Source organism: Vidua chalybeata, chromosome 5 (assembly GCF_026979565.1).
Source record: "Vidua chalybeata isolate OUT-0048 chromosome 5, bVidCha1 merged haplotype, whole genome shotgun sequence".
NCBI lineage: Eukaryota > Metazoa > Chordata > Aves > Passeriformes > Viduidae > Vidua > Vidua chalybeata.
In genome coordinates, this window is record NC_071534.1 from 21,216,130 (window position 1) to 21,238,491 (window position 22,362).

At 50.1% G+C, this 22,362-nt stretch overlaps 1 protein-coding gene across 5 annotated transcripts; it reads right to left on the minus strand.

Annotated features, from left to right (window-relative positions):
• Nucleotides 1–640: 640 nt before the first annotated feature.
• TOM1 (target of myb1 membrane trafficking protein) lies at nt 641–22,340 on the minus strand. 5 transcript variants are annotated; one of them, XM_053942344.1, is made up of 17 exons: nt 20,275–20,789; nt 15,102–15,282; nt 14,052–14,136; nt 12,218–12,296; nt 11,903–12,052; nt 11,656–11,790; nt 11,269–11,415; nt 10,196–10,312; nt 9,585–9,718; nt 8,929–8,962; nt 8,284–8,392; nt 7,163–7,283; nt 4,720–4,795; nt 4,257–4,310; nt 2,518–2,577; nt 2,154–2,190; nt 641–2,049 (listed from the first exon to the last, which is right to left on the minus strand). In XM_053942344.1, exons 3-17 carry the CDS (start codon nt 14,087–14,089, stop codon nt 1,901–1,903), a joined length of 1,440 nt encoding a protein of 479 aa, XP_053798319.1. In that variant the 5' UTR covers nt 14,090–14,136; nt 15,102–15,282; nt 20,275–20,789; the 3' UTR covers nt 641–1,900. The 5 variants fall into 5 exon arrangements, with proteins under 5 accessions (XP_053798319.1, XP_053798316.1, XP_053798321.1 ...); XM_053942341.1 differs by lacking the exons at nt 15,102–15,282; nt 20,275–20,789 and adding an exon at nt 21,293–22,340; XM_053942346.1 differs by lacking the exons at nt 15,102–15,282; nt 20,275–20,789 and adding an exon at nt 21,025–21,041.
• Nucleotides 22,341–22,362: the final 22 nt, after the last annotated feature.

Here is a 22,362-nt window from a genome sequence, read left to right on the forward strand (position 1 = left end):
GAGGCAGGCAGCCCAAGGCCAGGAACTGGCCAGAGGGCTTGGCCTTGCTTGTTCTGGAGGCCCTTCTGGCCCCACAGTTACAAAACCAGCCTGTGTTCCATCATGACGCTGCTCTTGCTTCCTCTCCTGCACGTGCTCCAGCAGGGGAAGCTCAGCCACTTGGCCCTTTTGCCTTTCTTTAGATGACATTTTCAAATCCACTCAGTCTCCTTCTAAGAATGACTCCCACAACTCCCACTCAGCTGGACTCTGGAGAGATGGTATAGGGACAACTGAGGATGTCCTGTGGATACCAGAGAGCCCTTTAGTAGCAACTGTATTTCTTGCATGTCTTTGTAAGTGGCTTATGGGCTGCAAGGTGGGTATTCAGATCTGGTCACAAAGACAGAGAGGGAAAGGAGAGGAGGTAGCTCACCCTCTTGCTATTTTAAGATGGCCTGTAATCACCCACTCAACAAGACTATAGTAAAAAGCAGGGAGCACCTGCCTTGGCTCCCAGCATCCTCAGCCCCCATGCTCTCCTCTCAGCACCAGTGCCTTTGCCTTTTCATGGAGAGCAAATGTGGTTGCATGTTTCATCCCTCTTCTCCCCACAGCATCCTCCCCTCCCCACACCAGCACTGACAGTACACACCATATCTTCAAGGGAGGCTCAAGTCTTTGCTCCTTTAATGTGCAGTAAAAAAGGACAACTCTCCCACACTCAAGAAATCCCACAAGCAGGAGCTCTGAGCTTGGCACCCTCCTCCCTGGCTTTCATTTACAAGTGGGCAGCATGTGCAGTTTGCTCTGAGGCGTTTTTCTCCCCATGTGCAGAGGAGCTTCTGGCTGCTGCAAGGCTGTTCTACTGGCATGAGATGACTGATGTCTCGCTTCCCCTCTGTGCTCACCAGCTGAACAAGCTTCTGCAGCAACAGCATGTTCCCACTGGTGTAAGAGTGCTGATGGAAGGGCCTCCTATTTAGGGGGATGCACTCTGTGACCCCGGCGCACACAGCCAGCCTGAGGGAGTCTGTAGCATTGGCCTGGCTCTAAGAGACTCCCCACACCACGGCACGATGCGGTGGAAGGCATCAGTGGGAGAGGGAGGTAGGATCACACTGGGAGAAAAGTAGGATAATAGAAAATTAAATTAACTGCAAATAGTTTGCTGAAGGCACATCCTACCCCGTGGGAGACAGCCCCTTCAGCCTGGGGTACCGCTTGCAGTCCTGTGTGCTGCCAAGGGTTTGGACGACTGGCTGTCATGCAATGGAAACATCTGGGCTGTGGGTAGGATTCTGGATAAACTGATGGGGAAAGGGAGGTGAGGAAGAGGAAGAGAAGGGGTTGTGAGTGGGAAGGTGTTACATACCACAAACACTTGTGCAAGAGAGGTTAGAGCAACAGGGTCTCTCTACCATTAGTGTTCCTCCTTGGCCACCAGTAATGCTTCACATCCCCATGCTTTCCAGTCTAACACTGGCAGGCAGAGGGCTGGAGATACATTCTAGGGGAGGGGTGAGGAAAGAGGCAGGCAGGAATGATTTCAGCAGCAGACTGCAGCCTCTCCTGTTTCTTGGGCAAGATCTCTAACACCCCACTGGAAAGTAGGATGGGGGAGCTTCTTCCAGAGCTTCTTCTGCTTTGCCCACACTGTACCATAAAAAAAAAAGCCCACTGAACTCCAACATTCTCTAGCAGCTTTGAAACCCCCTTTACAAGTCTATTGTATGATATTGCTAAACACAACAAAGATTATCTGAAGTCTGAAAGCAGCTTAAAAATAAAAACAACTCAAAGGTAAAACAGGAAGAGAATGGAGGAAGGGGACAGAGTCCTTCCTCTGCTGGCCCCTGGTTGGAGGCAAGCAAAACAGCACACACAGCCTCTTGCTCCACAGCACACCGGTCCATAGCATTCACAAGGCAAACATAGCATCATCTTCCTTTGCTTGCTTCCGATGATGGCTGGCAGCAGGAGGGGACAGAGATGTCCCTGCTGAGGAGCTGGACAAAGTGGGGAGGCGGTCCGCAACTTTTGCTCGCTCTTCCAGAAATTTGTCAAACTCTGAGGGCAAGAGAAGACAGAGCATTAGCAAAGAGGGAGGTTTGTGGAAGAGCCAAGGTGCTGCCAGGAACAGTTAAAGACAAGAGCTGGCAGGCACATCTCACCTTCACTGGTGACACCTTTTGGATCCTCTGATTCTCCCTAGCAAAGAAAGAGAAGGGCATGGTTAGAAGGAAGGTAGGTAAAGGCATCTCACAGATGGGATTCTTTGCACACAAAAACAGGACAGTGTTCCCCACACTTCCACAGTACAGACATGTTGGAGGGGCCCTGAGCCTCAGTTCATTAGTTATGGCTCCCTGAAGGCTGATGATACTGTTGTGGTATCCCAAAGCCTGTGTCCCTGGCTTTTCCTTCCCTGGTCCCTCCCAGCAGTCTGTGCCAGCGCTGTTATACACTGCCTGAAGTCCAGCCCCACAGACAACTCCAGCAGGACTGCTGGCTCCAAGAAGGCAGCCCCTCACTTACCACGTCAGTGGAGAGCCACTTTTCTATGTCTTCCATGAAATTGGCTTGAGGAACTGGTACCTGGGACAGAAAAAAATGGGCAGTGAGGCCAAGAAAATAGAGGATGTTCCAGTAAATCCACTATGCAAAAAGAAAGTCCAACTCAGAAGCTCAGCTTCTCGCTCCACTGTTCAGTCAGCTCAGGCCCATCCAAATCCAGCCAGTGCCACTGCAAAGCTCTCCCAGCTACCAGTACCATTGCTTACCTGCTTCCTCTGTCCCATCCATGCCCAGACACACAATTTTCAGGATACATGCCATTAAAAGCATCTGTGGTTTGGTGGCTGGCTTTGGGATATTAGGACTGGACCAGACTTTGCTTTTTGGTGAGGACCCACTAGGTGGAAGTTGGCTGCTTGTGTAGGCAGCCAGAGAGCAAGAGATGTGCATTTCTCTACACCTTCTCCCTCTACAAACCAGTGACAGCCTGCAGTGCTGAAGATATTGGAGGTGCCAGGTCTGACAGCACATTAAGGGGGAAAGACACCTGCCAAGAACTGATTCCTTGGTATAATCATGGAGCACAGCAGGATTTGATATCACACCAAACTACTGAAACAGACCCATCAAAGAGGAAGTCATCTACAATTAAACTTTACTTAGGGATGAGGCTAGCTCAGAAGAATTCATGGTCCTGATCAATTTAAACAGCAAAGAGACATATTCCTAGTGGACAGAGGTAACCTTGAAAGAAACAAAAGTCTGATTCAAAACCCCAGATCCTTTTCTCCAGTCATGAGCTCCTGAACAAAGCTGAGCAAGAAGCAGCCCTTGCTAGAGGCTCCCCAAGCAGAAGAATGAGAGAGTATTTGTGGGAACTTATTTATTAGTTTTCTAATATATATAGCTCCCTTGCCCTCAGGAAAACACCAAGACCAAGAAAAAGAGCAACACCTTCATACCAAAGACAGGCAGATTTCCTCAAACGAGGGAGCAAGCACAGATAGTTATCACAGCTGGCAGATGGATGAATGGGAATGGAAGAGGATGTGTGAGATTAGGGAAGTCTCAAAGCAAACTGGCTTTGCCTGCCCAGAGATGATCTTTCTGGGGTAGAAGTGCATTCAAGCCAACTGTACAGCATGTGGGGAAACTTCCTAGAGCAGACATCAGCCTGGGCTGTGCCCATTACAGGAAGACAGGCTAACAAGCTTCAGACCCAGGAGCTTGTCAAAGCCTCTGTGTGCCTGAGGGAATATAATTGCAGAAATTCCTGCTACCAAAAGACCAAATTCAAATGCCTGAAAGCTCAATCACTAGCTACAGGAGGAGGCCCTCAACAGGGTTAAATTCAGAATGTGTTTTCCTTCAAACATGCACCTCATGTTAAGGTGGAGAGACTGCAAGGAGAATAAATGGCAGCACCTGCCCTCATGATGCCACCAGCTATTGCCTCTTGTCTCAGACACCCACCCCAAAACAGGCCATCCTCTAGCTCAGAGTGGCACATGCTCTCTTGGCCTCAGAGGTCCTAGCATTTTTTCCTACTCATATGTTTACTTGAGGAAAGACTGGCACACTGCCTGCTTCCTTCCCAAGCCTGGTCTCCACTACTGGCCCAGCCCAGGGTTGCTCCATTTCAGTTAGCAGTATCTGCTGATGTCTGCTGTGCATCCTCATGTGCTGTGCCAGTGACACTTCTGTTTCAGCAGCCCCAGCCTCCTCCCTCCCTGCTGGCCCTCCATGACCTCAGATCTCACCATTCCTTGACGCATCATCCACTTTGTCAGCTGGGCTCCATCACCAGACTCCCCCTGGATGACAGAGAGTCTGCATTGCAGTGTGAGGGAGAGGGGAGGCAGCGGGGTTAAGGTGAGGGAAAGAATATACTAATACTGGTGGCCTACTTCTCTGATTGCAGAGAGAAGGTGACTGGACTTGCAAATTTGCTGAAGAAGAACAAAACATACATTTCCAGATGGAAATTTCCCTGGAGAGGGACATCCTTCAACTGTCTGAGGCAACCCCAGACTTTTCACAGCTCCTCAGCTCAGGGCTTTAAAGAATGAGGTATGCAGCCCAGCTAGGAAATGCAGGTTGGTGGAGACTGGGAGTTATCATCACTTGACTTTTTCCCAACAGACAGCACCCTTACTGCCTTGGTGAGCCAGGAGGTTATTCCCATTCCATACTGGTGACGCAGTAAAAGCTGTGGCCACTTACTGCTCCTGTGTTCTGCTGCCGGGCATCCAGGGCACCAGCAAGGCCTTTGGTGGCTTGGGGGTCTTCATATTTTACCCTGGAAGGAGAAAGAGAGACAACAGGCTGATGAGATGCCTGAGAGTGAAGAGCAGGAACTCCTAAACACATGTTCAGTTCTTCTGACTGCACAATTTTCCATACCTTGTCATTCTGCTACCAAGAGCTTCTAGAAAGGTGTGCATAGCCCTTATTAAAGGTGTAGCCCACCACCAAACAGACTAATCTACTCACTGGAACATTGTGGGATGCAACAGGACAGCCCTGGCACAGTGACAGAAGGATGACAAGGACTTGTATGAAAACTAAGACACAGACTTACAGAGCTAGGTGCATTAACCACAACACTCACCTTATTTGGGGTGGACTATAAAGAGAGAAAACTAACACAGAATATTACAGGTATTTTAGAAAGGATTTGAGCAACAAACCCTCACCTACATACTCACCTATCTTAACAGACACAAACAGCTCAAAAACATCTCTTTAACTGATACCACACAAGAAGTGATGGCGGCAGAGGCTCACTGGCCTATGCTGGCCATAGGTGAGACTGGATGATCAGAAGAGCCTAGTGTCACTTCCAGGTTTCCAAATGCACCATTACAGCAACCTCTTTCCACACACAGACATGTCTCACCCATAATTTCCCACATCCCAATCCTGTGTCCCTTCTAGGCTGCTACCACAGATGATAATGCCACACGTCACCATTTGATCCATGTCGAGTGGGGAAAACTCTCCATGCTAGGAAAATGAAGCCTTTCATAGAAACTCTCCACAAGTTTTCTCTCCAGCTGCTCCCAGGCCCAATCCCACAGATCCAGCAGACCATCAAGTGGAGCTGTTTTTGTTGGGGGCCAGGGGCTTGGGCCACCGCTGCTCAAACTTCTCAAAGAAGTGCTCATCGGTGAAGGGGCCGCTGTGGACAATGGCATCCAGGATGAAGTACAGCGCTGCTATCATGCCACTGATGAGAAAGAATGGCAGGAAAGGCTTGAAGTGCCTTAAGCACTGCCTCACCGAGACACACATGAAGCATGGGGGTCAGGAACAAACCCCAGAGGCTCTACCAGCATGTCCTGTTTGGGAGCTGTAGAGCAATGAGTCTTTTCAAGTGGAGGGAGACACTGAGAGTAGAGGCTCTCAGTGAAATGTGAAGCCTGAGCCACTAGAGGTTACCTGGCAGGAGTGCAAGTGCAGGCAGACGAAGGGCAGTGAGGAATAAATAGAAGATGTCTTGTTACTTGTGCAGTGATCATAAGCCTCAGCCTGTTAAGGACTGTGCTACAGCAGAGAGGATACAATTCCACCTCTGTCCAGAACTCCAGGACTGAGTACATACCAGTGGCTCTGGTTTCAGCCCCAGATTGGGTGCTGTTGATACAACTGTTTTTGTGCTGGACTGCCTCTGTCCTCAGGCAGCACAACCCATACTAAAAGCAGTGGGGAAACCCAGGGACAAAATACATGAAGTCATGTGTAGGCCATGGGTTTCCCCACCACATTTACCAGAAACAGTCTGAAGCAGAGGAACAGAAGGAAACATTGTTAGGAGACCTTAACTTGACATGTATACCTTAACTTGCTACTGGCCACCTGCAGAACAAGGCACTCCAGTGGCTGCAGGAGTGCAGGAACACAGGCCTTAGAGGGCTCGAGGCAGTGATGGGCCTGTGGGCTCTACTGCTTGGGACTCTATGGAGAGCAGCGAATGGCTCTGTCAGGCAAAACAGCATGAGATCAGCAACAGTCTCTAAACCCAGGGGATCTGGTCAGCACAGCTCTTGCCAGCTCCTCCAGAAAAAGGATTCAGGAATCCACTCTGCAGTGGAGAAGGCCTCTTCAGTTCAGCCAGTACAATGGAGACCCAGCTCTTAGTGCTTTACACCAGGAGGTCTCAACTGCACCATGGAGGAAGAAACATTGGTCCCACTTGGCAGCAGGGAAGCTGAGGCACAGAGCAGTGCCCTCTTGCAAGCCACAACTGACTGCACTCTTCTGCACTCCAGCTCAATACTCTCTCTGTTAGGCTGAATGAGGACTCAGCAATACCCAAATTCAACATCACCCCAGTCAGGACACATGAGTTCACAGGCAGACAAGAAAACTGAGCCAGTCCCACTTCACACCTTCATCCCCAGACACTGAATCTCCCAGAACATGAGAGAGACCAATTCCTTCTCCCTATACCCAGAGGATGCCATAAAGGGGAGATGATGGCAGCAGGAAGAAGGACTGGGAGCACAGAGCTCATCCTACAAACACTGTGTGTGTTAAGAGTACAGTTCTGTTTCATCCTGCTGTCTCCCAGGAACTGCTACTGGTTGGGGGGTGGCTCCATTTTCCCTAAGCCCTCGTCCTTTGAAAGAAGGCAGAACAGGACAGAGTGAGCTGCTTCACTCACCCTTTGCGCTGCTCAGCCAACGAGCTGCCACGGGTCAGGGCAAACATGTCAAAGTCTTCTTCCAGCTTGCCAGAAGTGTCGAGGGAGTGCAGCCCCGCACTTACACTGCTTGAGTCCAGGTCTGTGGGAGAGAGAGCAGTGTGAGCAGGCAGCACAGAACAGTAAATGAAGGACTGTGGGCTTGGAGAGTGCTGGATGGAAAACCGTCATGAGAACAGGCTAAACTACTCTAGGCCCACCCCTCCATCCTGCTTCTCAGCTGCAGCACAGTCTATGCATGTGTGCAGTCGTGGGTGAAGTAACAGAAGTTGTTTCTTTGCCCATTCAGTAGATATTTTTGGCTCAGTTTCAACAGAAGCAGCATCATCAATTTACTGATGCTGAAGGCTAGATGTTCCTGACCATTTTAGACAACTCTGGAGGGAATTGCTCCATAACCTCTTGAAGAAAATAACCTGTGCTTCTGGGAAAGTACCTCTGAAACAGATGAGTGGATTTTCATGACTCAGGTGTCATCTGAAAAACACCTGACTTGAAAAATATCTCAGCTGGCTTGTCTGTAAAAACAGTCTGGTGCCAATTTTCTGCAACTGCATCCAGGCAGTGCTGCGTAGGCTGTTGGTATGTCTTGAAGAACTCCCAGGACCCCTCAGGTGTTTTGAGTAAATAACCTGTAAAATCCTGGGTCCTGGGCCCAAGATGCTCATGGCTGCCTTTGCAGCATAGCTTCAGCTGCTCTGCTTCTCCCAGACCTCGCTGGTGAGCCTGACATCACACAGCAAGAAAGGCAAGTAGGCAATGCTACCAGGCATTGCAGAGGGAGCAACTTTATCCCCAGTCCTGCTGGAAGGCCAGGTCCTTAGCCACAGACTAATGCTGAGTCCTTCTTAAGTCATGGCCACCTCCTGCACTATGTAAGGTGAGGATTCCAAGACATATGCTTGAGTGCCTTGGGGCATATACAAGTTTCTTCATGAGTTTATTAGTTGAAAACACATGGTATTTCTCTAGGTTACTCTAGGAACCTGACTAAATAATTCTGGGAGGTGATTCAAGGGCAGGAAAGGATTTTCAAAGCAGCACAGGAAAAAGACTGAGGGGAAAACCGCATAGCAACACACTCATTCCAGCCAGCTGAGAGGAAAGGTTGCTGGTGACTTCAGGCTGTTTCAGTGCTGAAGGAGTATTGGGTTCCAGGTCAATCAAGCTGTTCTCTGCCTCATTTGGTGCCTTTGGAAGAAGAAAAAAGAAGATGGTGGAGAGTTTCTGAAGCTTGGATACCCTGACCCTACAATTCTAGCTCATTGATACTGGAGAGGAAAGCCCTTCTGTACCCATTGAAAGGTATCAGCTGTGAAGAGGGAGAAGAGGGGCAGTGTTCAGAGAACTGGCTGGCAATAGTGTCCCAGGGCAGCATATGCCTGGGTAGCCAGCCTCCCAGCTCTGCTGGATGTCAGTAAGTAGGGTAGATGCTGGTTCAGAGGACAGGGAGGTGCTCAGAGCAGGCTCATATGGGAATTGGAATCTCGCTATTCAATAACCATAACTGCTGCTGCTCTGCTCTTGCTCTTTAGGCAGGGCAGGAGATGTTTGCAGTGGGAAATGGGGTGTCCCATGTACCAGGTGCTCTGGTGCAGCTTGGCTGGGACAGCAAAGCCCATCATTTCTAAGTGGGGCAGACTGAGCCTCCCTCCAAGCCAGCAGGGCACTGCTGGACCTGCAGGATGCAAACCAAGCTGCACAGAAGGGCAGTTGCTCTGAGTTACCTTAACAGGCTGTCCTGTCCGAAGTCGCTCGAACCTGTAAGGTAAGTGACAGGATGCATTTCAGTAGTGTGGGCTCATTCATCCACAGCCCAAGAGATTTTTTTATAAGACTTGGCACAGTCTGCCCTTTCCTACCCACTAGGAAAGAGGAACTATGGCTCAGGGCCCAATTTCCCCTCAAGATATCCCAGCAAGAGCCATAGAAGTGATGTCTCCTGAGAGCTGGTGTGAGAAAGCTTCTTAGGATCTTCCACAGTTACTTGTAACCAACAGCTCTCCTTACAGTTCATCTGGGGATGAGCTAGCAAAGATGTGTTTGTTGAAATGGAAGGGAAAAAAAAGCAGTGCTGATCCCATCTGGGCAATTTCTTTCTGTCCTCATCTGCCTCAGAGGTAGAAACCAGTTCTTTCCATGCAGTTGCCTCCTTCTTTTGGGTTATGCCACAGGGACATCTTTAGACCCCATCAGGAACTTACACAGCAGCTTTGAAGGGACAGGAATTAGTCAGCAAAAACTGAGAACAGGCTTTGTTCTCAAAGATGGATGATACAGACTGATACATCTCAAGTATTATACTCTTGGGCAGATCAAAAGGCAGCCTTGAAGGGTAGTAAAGTCTTGTGGGAGAGCAGGGAAGAGAGGGGAGGAGAGGTACCTTTCATGGCGCAGAAACACGTTATTGAGGTTGTCATTGATGAGGAGCAGCTCCTCGGTGAGTTGCTCATGGAGGACACGGGGAATCAGCTCCAGGACTCGCTGCTGCATGGCTCTGCATGTCCGATTCAGCTCCTATTCAAAGCAGGGCAAGTCACAAGTGGGGAAAGTCACGTAGTGTGACCCACAAAGGTCACATTACGGCTGAGCACTCACAAATGTGGAATTCTGACTGGAACACAGACTCCAGAGCCTACTGGGATCTATCAGGAACTGCTGATGGGCAACAAATATTGGTGTGAGAGGTAAATTGAGTCTGAGCTTTACATGGAATAATTGTATGCTTTTTGTGTAACACATCACCCACAAAGAAAGGCACTTGGGGACTACAAGTTCCCTTGTGAGATAATTCCAGCCTCAGCAATGTGATTTTCATCCACCATTGAAACTCTACCTTCCTTGTGTCTCCCTTATCCCTTCACTCCCTGATAATCCCCACACTAAACTGTCCAGTCATTCCCCACACCTGGCATACATTGGGCCTCAGTCCATCAAATCATTGCTAAATTGTGCTGCATGTGCCAGCCCTCTACCCTGCCCAGTGTTCCTTACTTGCAGCAGCTCCAGGTCAGAAGGCTCGGCCTGGGACGGCACCAGCTCCGTCAACATCTCCGACATCACCTTTGTGTTCCCATTCACCACTTCCAGCTCACTGCGCAGCTTCCCGATCTGCAAAAGCCAAGTGAAGCGACAACTCTGCCAGGGGAGGGTCGGGACATAGCTGAGGTAGCTCTGAATGGCAGGGAATGGCACCACGTGTGCATGCCTGTTCACAGAGCTGGAGGGAACAGCCACTGGAGAGTTCATTTGTCTCCACTCATTTTAGCTCTCAGGAGCTCCCAGCAGGAAACCCCTCCATTACTGACCATCAAATTAATTTGCTGGTAGCAGATGCCAGGCCCTCACCTGGGATCTTGGCCACTAGTCTAGCCTTGATTTTTAATAGCCAGCACAGGCTGCTGATTTGATTCAAATCTCTCCTCAGCTAACAGATCCCATGTGGTAGCCACTTACATTGTTTAATTTCCAAAATGGTGTAAGAGAGGGTGTAAGAACAATTTATTCCCATTCAACAGGAGAGCCTCAGCTAAGCGTGCAGTTGAGGCTTTAGTCCTCTGGTTTACAAGCTGCTAATGAGCCTCTTTAGAACAGTTTCTACCCTCTGTTTTGCAATGCAAAATACTGACAGCTAGGGGTTTGGTGCTGAACATGGTGTCATAGGAAGTCAGGGTGAGGAAGGAGAAAAGAGGATGGGGAAACAAATGAGGAAGCCCTAGCCTTTGGAAACCACATAGTCAGACAGGGTTGATTCATATAAAGTAAGCAGTGAGGCAAGATAAACAAAGATGATAAGGAGGAATCGTGCCTCAGCTCCCCACTTCCCTCTACCTGCAAGCAGCCCTGTTTTAGGGAAACATAACCACTGCAAGGTTGCAGTATCCCAGTTCATCACTGTGACCACAAGGGAGCTCTGGGGAGTTCTTGAAGGACTGTGCTTTAGAGGAACAGCTCCTAGAAGACAGAGGCTGGGGCAGGACCAGTACTGCAGTCCCAGAACAGTGTTTGTGAAATAGCTTCAAACACAGGAAGAGTCGGCAACATCCTGACACTTGTGTCCAACTCACCTGCTCTGGTGTGGGTGTGATGGGTGCATCGCTGGACGTGCCCCTCCCAGGGGGCAGGGTGACAGGGTGGAGGATGGACTCCATCTGCTGAGGGGAGTTGACTGCAGGTGAGTTCTGTCCAGACTGAGAGTTGGAGCTATACACAGTCTACAAAGGTGGGGAAAGTGACAGAGCGAAGGAGATGTTAGATGCACACACTTGACAGGGCAGTGCAACTACAGGAGAAATGTTGATGGCAGCTCCCCATCTGGTTCCAACAGTTCTTGGCTATCCTGGAGCTTCTCACCACCCAAAACCCTCTAAATTCGAGGCAGAGTTCCTGAAATCCCTTCACTGCTCCAGAATGGCAGCTGCCCAACATTCTTCTCTTCAGCAATGCTCACGTACCCTCTGTGGTGTGTGGATAGGTGACAGCATGTCCAGATCAGTCATGGGGAACTCCAAACCCTTCCGTCTCAGGTCTTCATAGACAGCAACGACACCAGTCAAGTCTGGAGAGCTGCGGAAGGCGTCCGCCCAGGACTGGGGAGAAGGAGACAGTACAGCCCATCACCACATACAACAGCCTTCTGTACAAACAGCTAAAGACACACACTGTCTGGACTGGTGCAGATGCTTACACTTCTTGGCTCACCTGGATGAGGGTCAGCACCTTGTCATGCACTATGGCAGGTGGATTGTTCTTTGGCAGGATTGTTCTCACCAGGACACCTTCTACAAAGTCCTGGCTAGACACAAGGACGTGGAAGCGATGGCCGCAGTTCTTGACGCAGGTCTCCAGGACCTTCAAAGGCAATAAAGCAATAGCTGTAGCCTTCTCTGCCCTCATATGTTAGCCTTGTTGGCTTTAGGTACATGTGTCTGTTCAGCATGTGTGCTAAAACTTGTGTTTAGCACACAGCTTTACAGCAGGGTATCACAGAGCAGAGAAAGAGCCTTGACAACTCACCGTCAAAGCCAGCATAACTTCATGGAAGTTCTTATTCCCTACAATTCTCTTCTTAATGGCTCGGAATGCATCTTTGGGCCTGAAGGAGAAATGAGATGAAGAAAGATTAGAAGGTTGAGGCAAAGCAAAACAGCCACAGGTTCTGGATACCTCATACATGGAGGGTGTCCCTCCTCACCATGTTTTCAGGATGGCTTGAAGCAGTGACTGGTAAAGCAACTTTTGCTTGTGGTTCTGCAAGAGGAGTGGGGTTGGCTGACCATAGAACCATTTAGGTTGGAAAAGACCTTTTAGGGTCATCGAGTCCAACCATAAACCTAACACTGTGAAGTCCACCATTAAGCCATGTCCCTGAGTGCTGTTACTGAAATTAGAGGCCTCTGTGCTGATGTCTGCAACAGCTCAAGGTGTTGCAGACATCACCTTGAGAACAGAGTAAAAACCAATGCTAGAAACACACTCCTGGGGGGTAGAGCAAAATCCCATGGCAGAGAGACTGAAGAGGTGGAGATCGCAGAAAAGCTTGGCACGGGTTAGAAACAGGAAGAAGAGACCAAGTTGCAGCAATTCCTGTGTTACTCAAAGAGGAGCTGTTTAACATTTCCCCGGAGAGAAAGAGGCTCAAAAGCTGCAGGGGAGACACACTGGCAAAATCCTGCTTGTATGGGGCAGGTGGGTAAGAGACCAATGGCATAGCAGGGCCTCATTAACCATTCTCAAAGGGAGAAACACCATGGTCTCAGACCACTGTGGTCTTAAGAGGGCACAAATGAATGAGATGCAGAGCACAGGAAGAGAAGCTGAGCTGTAAGAGCAGTGATGCTGGAGGAGAAAAGTGGGGTGGAGACACTGAGGCAGTGAGGAGGGCAGAAGTGTATTGGCCTGTGGGGCAGCATGGTGTCAATGGATGGGCATTAGCAGGGCAATGGGAGAGCCTGTCCAGCTGTGTTATCAGGTGTCCAGACCTGAAGGAAGGGGCCACAGCTCTGGCCTGAGAACTGTGGACAGAGACAGGTGTATTTGCACTGTGGGGATAGTGGAAAAGGAGTGGTGACAGATCTGTAAGTAGAGGTGTATGACTTTGTTTCCACACAACTGTGAAGCTGAAAACTGGGCTTGCTAATCATCTGTCAACATCACTGTGGGGTAGGACAGCAGGAATGAAACCTGCATGTTTTATTCCATGTAGCACCTTCTTTTTTACATGCTGCTCTTGACATCTCCACTGTGAGAAGGAGCATTCTCCCTTCAATTCACTGGCAAATCCCCAGCTCCTGAGTTAACAAGTCTGGCAGATTGATGAACATCTACCTGCGGGGAGAGGGAGACAAGAGCTCCCCCACCCACTTTGTGTGTTTTTGAGTGACTGTACATGAAAATACCTGAGAAGAAACCCAAGAAAGACTGGCACAGTAAGAGGACTGAATAGCAGCCTGAGATTTTCCCCTCTTCTCAGTCACCAGCCTTTAGATTTTTACTTTCCCAGAGGAGAGAGAGAAGGGTATGAAGGGGGAATAAATCAAAGTGGAAGAAATGCAAATATGCCTTCTGGAGATGGGAGGCAGCCTGGCTTGAACAGAGGGTTGTCTGGGGACCCTGAAGGCCTGTTTGAATGGCTCCTAGCGCTCACCAAGATTATAGAGAAGCATCTAATAAATGCTCTGACAGCTTTGCTATGTCTCTAAGTCTCCTAGCAGAGTCTTGTCTCAGGGATTGCTGAGAAGCCTAGCTTATTACCTCTACCAGTACATGCTACTACTGCAACCTAGGGATGTGGTGTTACAGGGAATACAGGGACCTGCCATGGGATGTGGGCCCTTGCCAACTCCCTTACCCTTCTTCAGTCTCGTTAATGATGTCGCAGATCTCCATGTTGAGAGCCCAGTCCTCACTCCGCAGGGACCCATCGGTAGCTCTCTCTGGAAAACAGGAACCAAAGTTAAGAGCAGCCCTGGCACTCTTAAGTCAACCTCTCACAAGACCCCAGACTGCTTCTCCCTGGCTGCCACTACCACATGCAAGGAGGCAAATCCATATGCAAATTCTGGGTCACCAAGTGTTCCCCACTAGGTGTCACCATGGCAGAGCACACTGCTGGGATAGTGAGAGCCCAGCTTCACCCATGCCACCAATGCTACTGACACACAAAGACACTCTGTGATCTCTGGTGTCCTGCACAAAAAGAGAAGGGGCTCAGCATGACTTCAGCTCCACAGCTAAGGAAAAGGGGGCTTATTTGCTTTGTTACTGCAAGGCCAGAAACCGTGAGTTCAGCCTGCTCACACTGATATGGACCTAATGCCAACAGTTCCAATTCTTGGTTTGTACCACATAAGGAGACAAAATAATCAATCCCCCCTTTTTTTTTTGTACAACCAGCTCTATAAAAACAAACAAACAAACATAGAAAACCAAAGCAGGGATTCTCTTGTGTAACATTTACACCTCTCCCCTGAACTTCTGGCCTCTAGGGAGTGTGGGCAGAAGCAAACTGCAGGCTGAAGTCGAAGCAATATTGTTCCAGCTTTGATTGTGTCCCCTTTAATTAGGAATCCCTCAGTCAGCCTTGATGTTATTTATTCAAGGCAGAGATTTGGGAAATGAGCAGCTATTACTGGGAGCACCAGTGTCTCCACCCTGTAATCATCCATGTCTCAGTCCTAGCCGTGCCATTGACTGATGCCTTCAGGGACACAGCCAGGAGAGAATGGCCAGTGGGGCCAGAAGGACTCAGGCACTCCTGAGACCACAGGGAAACATAGAGTCGCAGCAAATGGCAAGGAGAGGACAAGAACCATCCTTTCCAACTCTCTCATCCTACAAAACCCTTGACTTAGCACTGGGGCAAGAGAATTAAAACAGGCCAGACCTGTTTAGCACTTACCAGGTGCTCTTCAGGAGAGCTCAGTCCCAGCAAGGTACTTAGAAATGCCTGAATTTTCAAAACTGCTGTCCCTGCAAAATCTGTGGCTCTCCCTTGCTGCTATGGGTCCTCTACACCTTTTGAGAGGTCCTTCCTCTGCAGAGCTGACTTTTTCTGCTTTTGACCCAGCAGTTAATGATCCCTGTGTAGGAATAAAATTAAATGCCCATTCACACAGTAATGAGGTAAGGCCTAACACAGGAAGAAGATTTTTTAACTCCTGCCTGGGTAAGCACATCCATCATGTCCTGTTTAGGGTCAGGCACAGAGCTATTCACACCACTGTGCAATGCAGCATTTTATACACGTGTCCCTCCCACAGATTGCACACCACAGTGTGAAGCTATCTGCATCTTATCACAAATCCAGCCACCACCTTTTCTGTTGGCTACAGAATGCATTGATTACACAGTGATTATGCTGATGACATTGTGGCCACAGCCATATGGAAGAGGGCAAACAGGGAAGGAGAGTGGCAGACTGTTCTTGATGCTCTTCCACCTTTCTAAAGGTCTGGCTATTACTGGAATAACCTTAAGGCTCCTTGATTCAGGTAAATTTTTGTCACTTTGAGTATTAACTTTACATAGGGATCCTGATCTCTGGCAGATCCAGCTTCCTCAGTGAGGCACAGGAGGAAGGATTGCAGTGGGTGATGTGGTGGAGAATACATCCAGGGCAATAAGCATGTCTGGTGCACCAGGGCATGTACCAGTAAATGGGAAAACTGTGGTAACACATAAGGGAAAATGTTTTCCATTGGGGCTCCTTTGGGATCAGGACACAGTACAGAGCTCCAGGTTTCCTCCTGCCCTGGGACACTAGCCATGCTGGTAGGCAGGTTGCAGCTCAGGTCAGTCTGATGGGTTTGGCTCACGTGGTCACAAAGCCCCCTTCACTAGCACTCTCCTCCGGGATCCCCTGCTCATGACACATCATGAACAAGCCAGAAGTTTCCCTGCACTGTTTGCTGCCACTGGCAATGAATCACAGAAATCCACTACACAGGAGTTGCTCTTCTCAAAGTGAAGTCTACACCCACTCTTCTCACTGCACATGGAAGGAAAAATCCACAACTTGGGAAGAGGGCTGAGCCTGCTTGGAAGCTCTGAGCTACAGAAGAAACAAAGGACAAAATAAAACCTGCATTTAACCATCAATCCTTGCTGTTCAAATCTCCCCAACCTTCCTTTGCATTGTACACAAACATTAATTGAATCTGCAAACACCCTTTCCTCCCTTCCCAATGTTTGGTGGCACGCTGTAAGCTGCTCCCCACCACCCTTTCCCTTCAACTGCACCAATCTTGCCAAGGTCGAGCAGCAGGTTTACTTTTCAGAAAGGAATGTAAATAAACCATGCGTGCTCCTTCACCTGGCTGGCCATTTAGGGGAAAACTGGGCTTCCTCAGAAGTGACACACCCTGCCCCTGTTAGCCCACAATATGGTGGCCATCCTGCTACCATCAGTTCATACACTCATCAAGGGAAAGCTGCAGGAAAGCAACAAGCCTGCCATAAACACAGCACAAAGTCACAAAATCCAAAGCTGGAAGAGCAGTATTAGAGCATATGGAAAACAGGAATTTGACCCTGAGGCAATTCCAAGGACCAAAGGCTTGAATTTACCCAGTACAAAGTAAGGCCTGGCCTAGCTGGCATTGGGAAAGCTGGAGCTAATGCCCCTCTAATCCTTCTTGTTCTCTTCCAAGCTGTAAGGGACTGTCCATGCCTAGCAAGATATGGAATTTTTTTCCAAAATCCTGAACTTCGCCCTTCTGTAAAGCCTGCAGAAGGGAAGGAAACAAAGTCTAATTAGTCACATGAAGGATCAGGGTGGTTGGCCCCATTTCATGAGCTGTAATTAGCACATGAGCTGTCTGCTCTGCATGAAATCTGAGCCCGGGATGGCTGGGGACAGCGACAAGTCCCTAAAAAGAGCAAGCACAGGAGGCAGGGCACTGCCACATGCCCAACACTCTGCCTGGTGGGACTCATCAGGCAGTATCTACTTGTGTGTGCTACCAGCTGAGCCTGACCTGCAGCAGAGAATTCCCCTGGCAGAGGTTATCACGAGCCTGCGAATGCCATCCTCCTCCAAGCCCCAAACCAACCGGCTGCTGAAATGTACAGGAGGCCCTTCATGGGGCTGCTCCAAAGCCACATTGTTTTGGCAGCCAGTCCGGCTCCCCGGGTGTGACAGCATTGGGGTTTGTCTGATTCCAGTCTGCTGCCTCACAAATTGCTCAGATCGACCCAGAACTGCGCAGGACTGTGGTACGGGTTAAACCAGAGCATCGGCTCTTTTCCTGCATGGCACTGCATATGCTCCTGCTGACTGCAGCTAGGTGATGAAAGTTATTTGGAAGCAGCAGATAACAAAGAACTCCGAACACTTGGCATAACTAGTGCAAAGGAGCTGTACATTGCTTTGTGCTATGAGTACATTTCACAAGTTTGCTTCTTTTCAAGGTTATTGTCTCTGACCTGGTGGCAGGGGAGAGCGCACGGTGCAGCTGGGGATCCCACTCAGCTGTCCCTGCAGCAGCACACCAGCATTGCAGTCAGAAGTGTGGGGAAGTACAGGAGCCAGGGACAGCAGTTGCTGTGTCCCCTTTGCTCCCCACCCCAGACCTGAAACACCCACAAGCAGCCAGATGCTACTCAGAAGTCCTTTGTCTGTGATATGCTCTGCCCCTTCTCCAAGTGAAGCCTTCAAACAGTGCTCCCTGCAGTGCTTCTTGCTGGCTCTAAGTTCCTCAGCAAAGCATCAAGCACCTTCTCACCCATTTCAACAGGTGTTTGAGGATACCAGCAGTTCATTGCATGAGACAACTTAGGTTCAGCAGAAAGCAATGCAAGATGTCCCTTCTCCCAACTTTCCTTCAGTTCACAAACTCACAGGCTCAAATCAGCATCCTGTACAAACCTCATGCTTTTATTTCTCTTGAGGGAACTTCAGCACCAGCTCTGTCAGGACTTTACCATTTAGCTGTATCTTTCACTTAAGCCTGAGAGGACAGCGTGCATTCTAGAGAGACCAGATATACGGCTCATAACCTAATGGTTTGGACACAGACTGTGCTGACATAGTGGTGTGGGCATGCGTGTCTCTGAACTCCTGCTCCTTTTCTGTGAATCAGCTCAAATTCTCAGGGATCAAGTGACTCTTCAACTGCTGCCTTTGCCCTTTTCCCTCCAGACATAGGAGACACAGAAGACAAAGCAATGCATTTTTGAGAACCACAACCTTGCAGGGACCCACAGAGGGGTGCAGGAACACCTGCAAGGTGGGAATCCAAAAGGTTGTGGGGATTTTTCTGGTATATTGTTTTGCATCTGCCTCTCTTCCTCACTCAGGAGCCTTTCCTACTTGCTCTCTCTTTACAGTCTCAACTTTTCCTGGTCCTCATGCTTAAAATAACCCCCATCCATAAAAAACATCTGTGTCATCTCTCTGCTACACCGTTACTTCTATCCCTTGCCTACCCTCACTCACTGAAATAACCTGCCTCTGTCCCTTTTGGTATTGCTATAATTACTAGTTATTTTAGACTTCCAGGGTGAGGAGAGAACATTGGTGGTTTCTTCTCCATTCTCTCCCTCAGAGACAATTCACCTCCTTGGAATTAGATTTTCCATTTTGAAAATGGAAAAAAGCTTCTCTTAGCTCCTAGATGGAGGCATAGTGGATTTCCCTTTCCAGAGGGGAATCTGAACTATGCTGCTTTATCACTTTTTGGAAATTTTCCCACTGGTGTTTAAAAAAAACCCACCACACAACAGAAACAAATACAAAAAAACCCAAACAAGCAAGTCTGTATTCTTCTTACTTGGGAAGAGACATCATGGTGCAAAAACAGGAGAGGCAACTTTTGTGACTAAATCTCAGAACTGTGAGTAAGAAACTAGAAAACCTACTCCTCTGCAACTGACTCATTCTGTGACAGATCACTGAGATTATCTGAGCATTGCTTTCCTAGTCAGCAAAATAAATGGCTCTTACTAGATTAACAATAATGAAGGAATTTGAGAACCTTACTGCAGTGGCCACAGAGGACTTTTTTTTTTTCCTTAGCCTTCATCTAAAGCTATTTTAGACTTCAAAAGCTGTATCAAGCACGCATGACTTTGCCCAAATAATTTACAAGGACGCAGCATTATCTTTCTGCAGACAGCCCAGGGCAGCAGCACTGTGCAGGTTTGGTGATCAGGCTCAAGGGTTGGACACACAGCTGCCACAGACCTACCAAACGAGTTCGGGGGAGTCATGTTTGTGTCACAAATTAAGCAGGGAAGATAGCATTTATCCACATCCCCAGGATGTTGACAGGCAATGTTCAAAAGGAGAAGATATTAATATTTTCAATCACCACCCCTTTCAAGTCCTCCACAGAGTTCCTTTCTCATACACTGTAATTCCTCCACCTCTTTGGACTCCCATAACCCAGTCAACCCCCCGTCAGTAAGATCTCCTAGTATCACACCTCTGCTTCTCAGCTCCTCTCGGACAACATTTTTGAAATATCTTTTCTTTTTTCCTCTTATTTGCTGTTGGTTTGTTGCTTGGGAATCCCTTATTTAATTGAAACAAAGCCTAGATGTATAACCCACTTACAGTCTGGTTACTAAACTGACCACAAGATCTGTGAGGCAACCTTCAGATTGCCTCTACCCAAACACAAGGACGTATCTGATACACTCACTGAGGGAACAAAGAGCATTCATTCAGGAAAGAGCAGGAGATGTCTTCTCCTGGAACGTGTGATGAAACATGTGATGTTCTTCTGGGAGTATGTTGAAGATCATCTGGAGGATTTTGATAACACAAAGTTTTCCCTGATGATCCTTCTACCACCTGGCTGTAATGCATCTCACCTATCAGTCCCAACAGCAGAGTGGCACATCACAATGCCCCTGACACACTTTGGGACAGTGTTAGGGTGGCCTCTAAAATCATTATAATAAAAGCATTACTTAAAGCAGCTGCTTGCTCTCTTTCCATCCCAGGCACAGCCTCCTATTCACCCATGCAAGGACACCAAAAAGACTGAATGTGGGACCAGATGATCACAGCTAATAGCAAAGGTCTGACAAGCAATGAACAGCAAGAATGAGCAAGTGCATAAACTTACAAGTGGAGAGTTTAAATGGGCATCAACCTTCAAGCACAACTTCAAGGCCCTCAGGCAACACAACACGAGAACAGAGTCTTCATTCTAAGCATTTTAAGACCTGTGGCCCTGTTCTGACACCAGTGCGGCTGTTGATGGTCTTCTCTCTAAGTGCGGCATCTCTCCTCCACTTTCTCAGGCCACATCCTTCTCCCATGTTCCCCAAGCTGCCCTGAGCACAGGGACTGCAGGACACCACGTGCCCATGGGCCTGCCAGGGCACAGGGTGGGTGCTGCGATCATTGCCTGAGCTGGTGCTCCATGCTGTGAGCCAGATTGTGCTGCAGGAGCCAGGGCATGGCCCTGCCAGGCACCGCTTGTCCCACAGCTCAGTGCGGGGAGGCTCAGGGCAGGCAAACACCCCCGGCCGCCCAGTGCTTGAGTCCTCCAGGCAGGGGACACTGGTCCGACTGGTGAACTGTGTACCCCAGGGCCAGCCCAGCCTGCGGCCGCTGTCCCCGCAGCCCCGGCTGACCCCGTCCCACAGCCCCGGGGTCTCGTGGTCGCCCCTCGTGCCCCCGCGGGTCACGCGCCCCGTTCCCGCCGGGACGCGATTGGCTGCCCTGGCTGGAGCCCAGCCAATCAGCAGCTCCCCGAAGCCCCCGAAGAGGCGCTGGCGGGAATGGCCCCAAGCCAATCACGGGGCTCGGCGGTGCCGGGGGGCGTGGCGGGACCACCGGCCTGCGGCCCCTTTAAGTGCGCAAACTTCACCTCGCCATCCCGAGACCCTCTCGCGCCCGGATTGGCTGGCGGGGCCCCCGACGGAGCAGCCTCGGGCTGCGCGCCCGCTATTGGCCAGCACCACCCGTCAGTCAGAGCAGAACTCTCTTCTGATTGGCCAGCGCGCCGCTGGTCCCGCCGCGGGGGTGGGGGCCGGCGTTTCCCCGAGGAAGGGTCCGGCGGACGCCCCCGGGGGCGCGGGGCCGAACGGGCGAGCGGGGCCGCGGGTAGGGTCGGGGGGCGCGGGTGCGGTTCTCACCGATGCGCTGCCCCACGGGGGAGCTGAAGGGGTTCCCGAGCAGAAAGTCCATCGCCGCCGCCGCGCCGCGATCAGCTGACGCTGCCGCCGCCGCCGCTCACGTGATCCGCGCGCCGGCCGGGGCGGGCCCCGCCGGGCCCCGCTGTGACGCCAGCGGCCGCCGCCCGGACCGGCCCCGCTGTGCCACGGGCTGAGCGAGTCCGCGGCTGCCGGGTAGGGCGGTGTGCAAGCCGACGGGTCCCTGGTCCTGCTGGCCCTTAGCTCCGGCCGTAGGAACCGAGGGATTCCCGCCGCCGAGAGCCTCCGCTGCTTTCTGCAACCACGCCGAGCTCGTGCAGAACACCCGCGAGCCTGAGCGATGCCCAAGCCCTGGAAAGCCCATGGCGATGAGTTTTTAGTTTTCCATAGCCCAGTGTGAGTAGGAAGGTCTCCCGATACTCCCGGTAGGAGTTAGGAAGAAATTCTTTACTGTGACCCTCACAGTGGTGAGGCACTGGGACAGATTGCCGAGAGTTGTGGATGTACCATCCTTAGAAGTCTTCCAGGCCAGGTTGGGTGGGGCTTTGAGCAAATTTTTTGTGGAAGGTTTCTCTGTGGCAGGGGTGTTGGAAACGATCTAAGCTCCCTTCCAACCCAAGCCATCCTGTGACTCTACACAGGGTGGTTGACACGTTCTGGGGTGTGCTCCCGGCCTAAGCAATTGCCCTGCCCAAGCTGAGGCTGCAATCAACCAACACCCATACCTGGAAAATGGGGACGTGTTAATAACCAGTACAAATCCCACTCTAACGCTGCCACGCCTGACTTCCCGCATCACACACTCGAGTCCTGTGTACTGGTGTCACCTGAATGCCACAAAGCTGAACTGAGGTGAGGCAGCAGGGAAGACAAATGCCTGGTGTTACCTGCAGTGCTCCATGCTACATCTCCCTTCTGGGGGATCCCAAGCAGTCAGGAACCCGAGTGATAATCTGGGTGACCGGTGCTATTAGAAACAGTACAGCTTGCATGCCAAGTGAGTGAGTTTAGGAGGGTTAGGATTGGATGTGTTTTGCTGAGAAACACTAAAT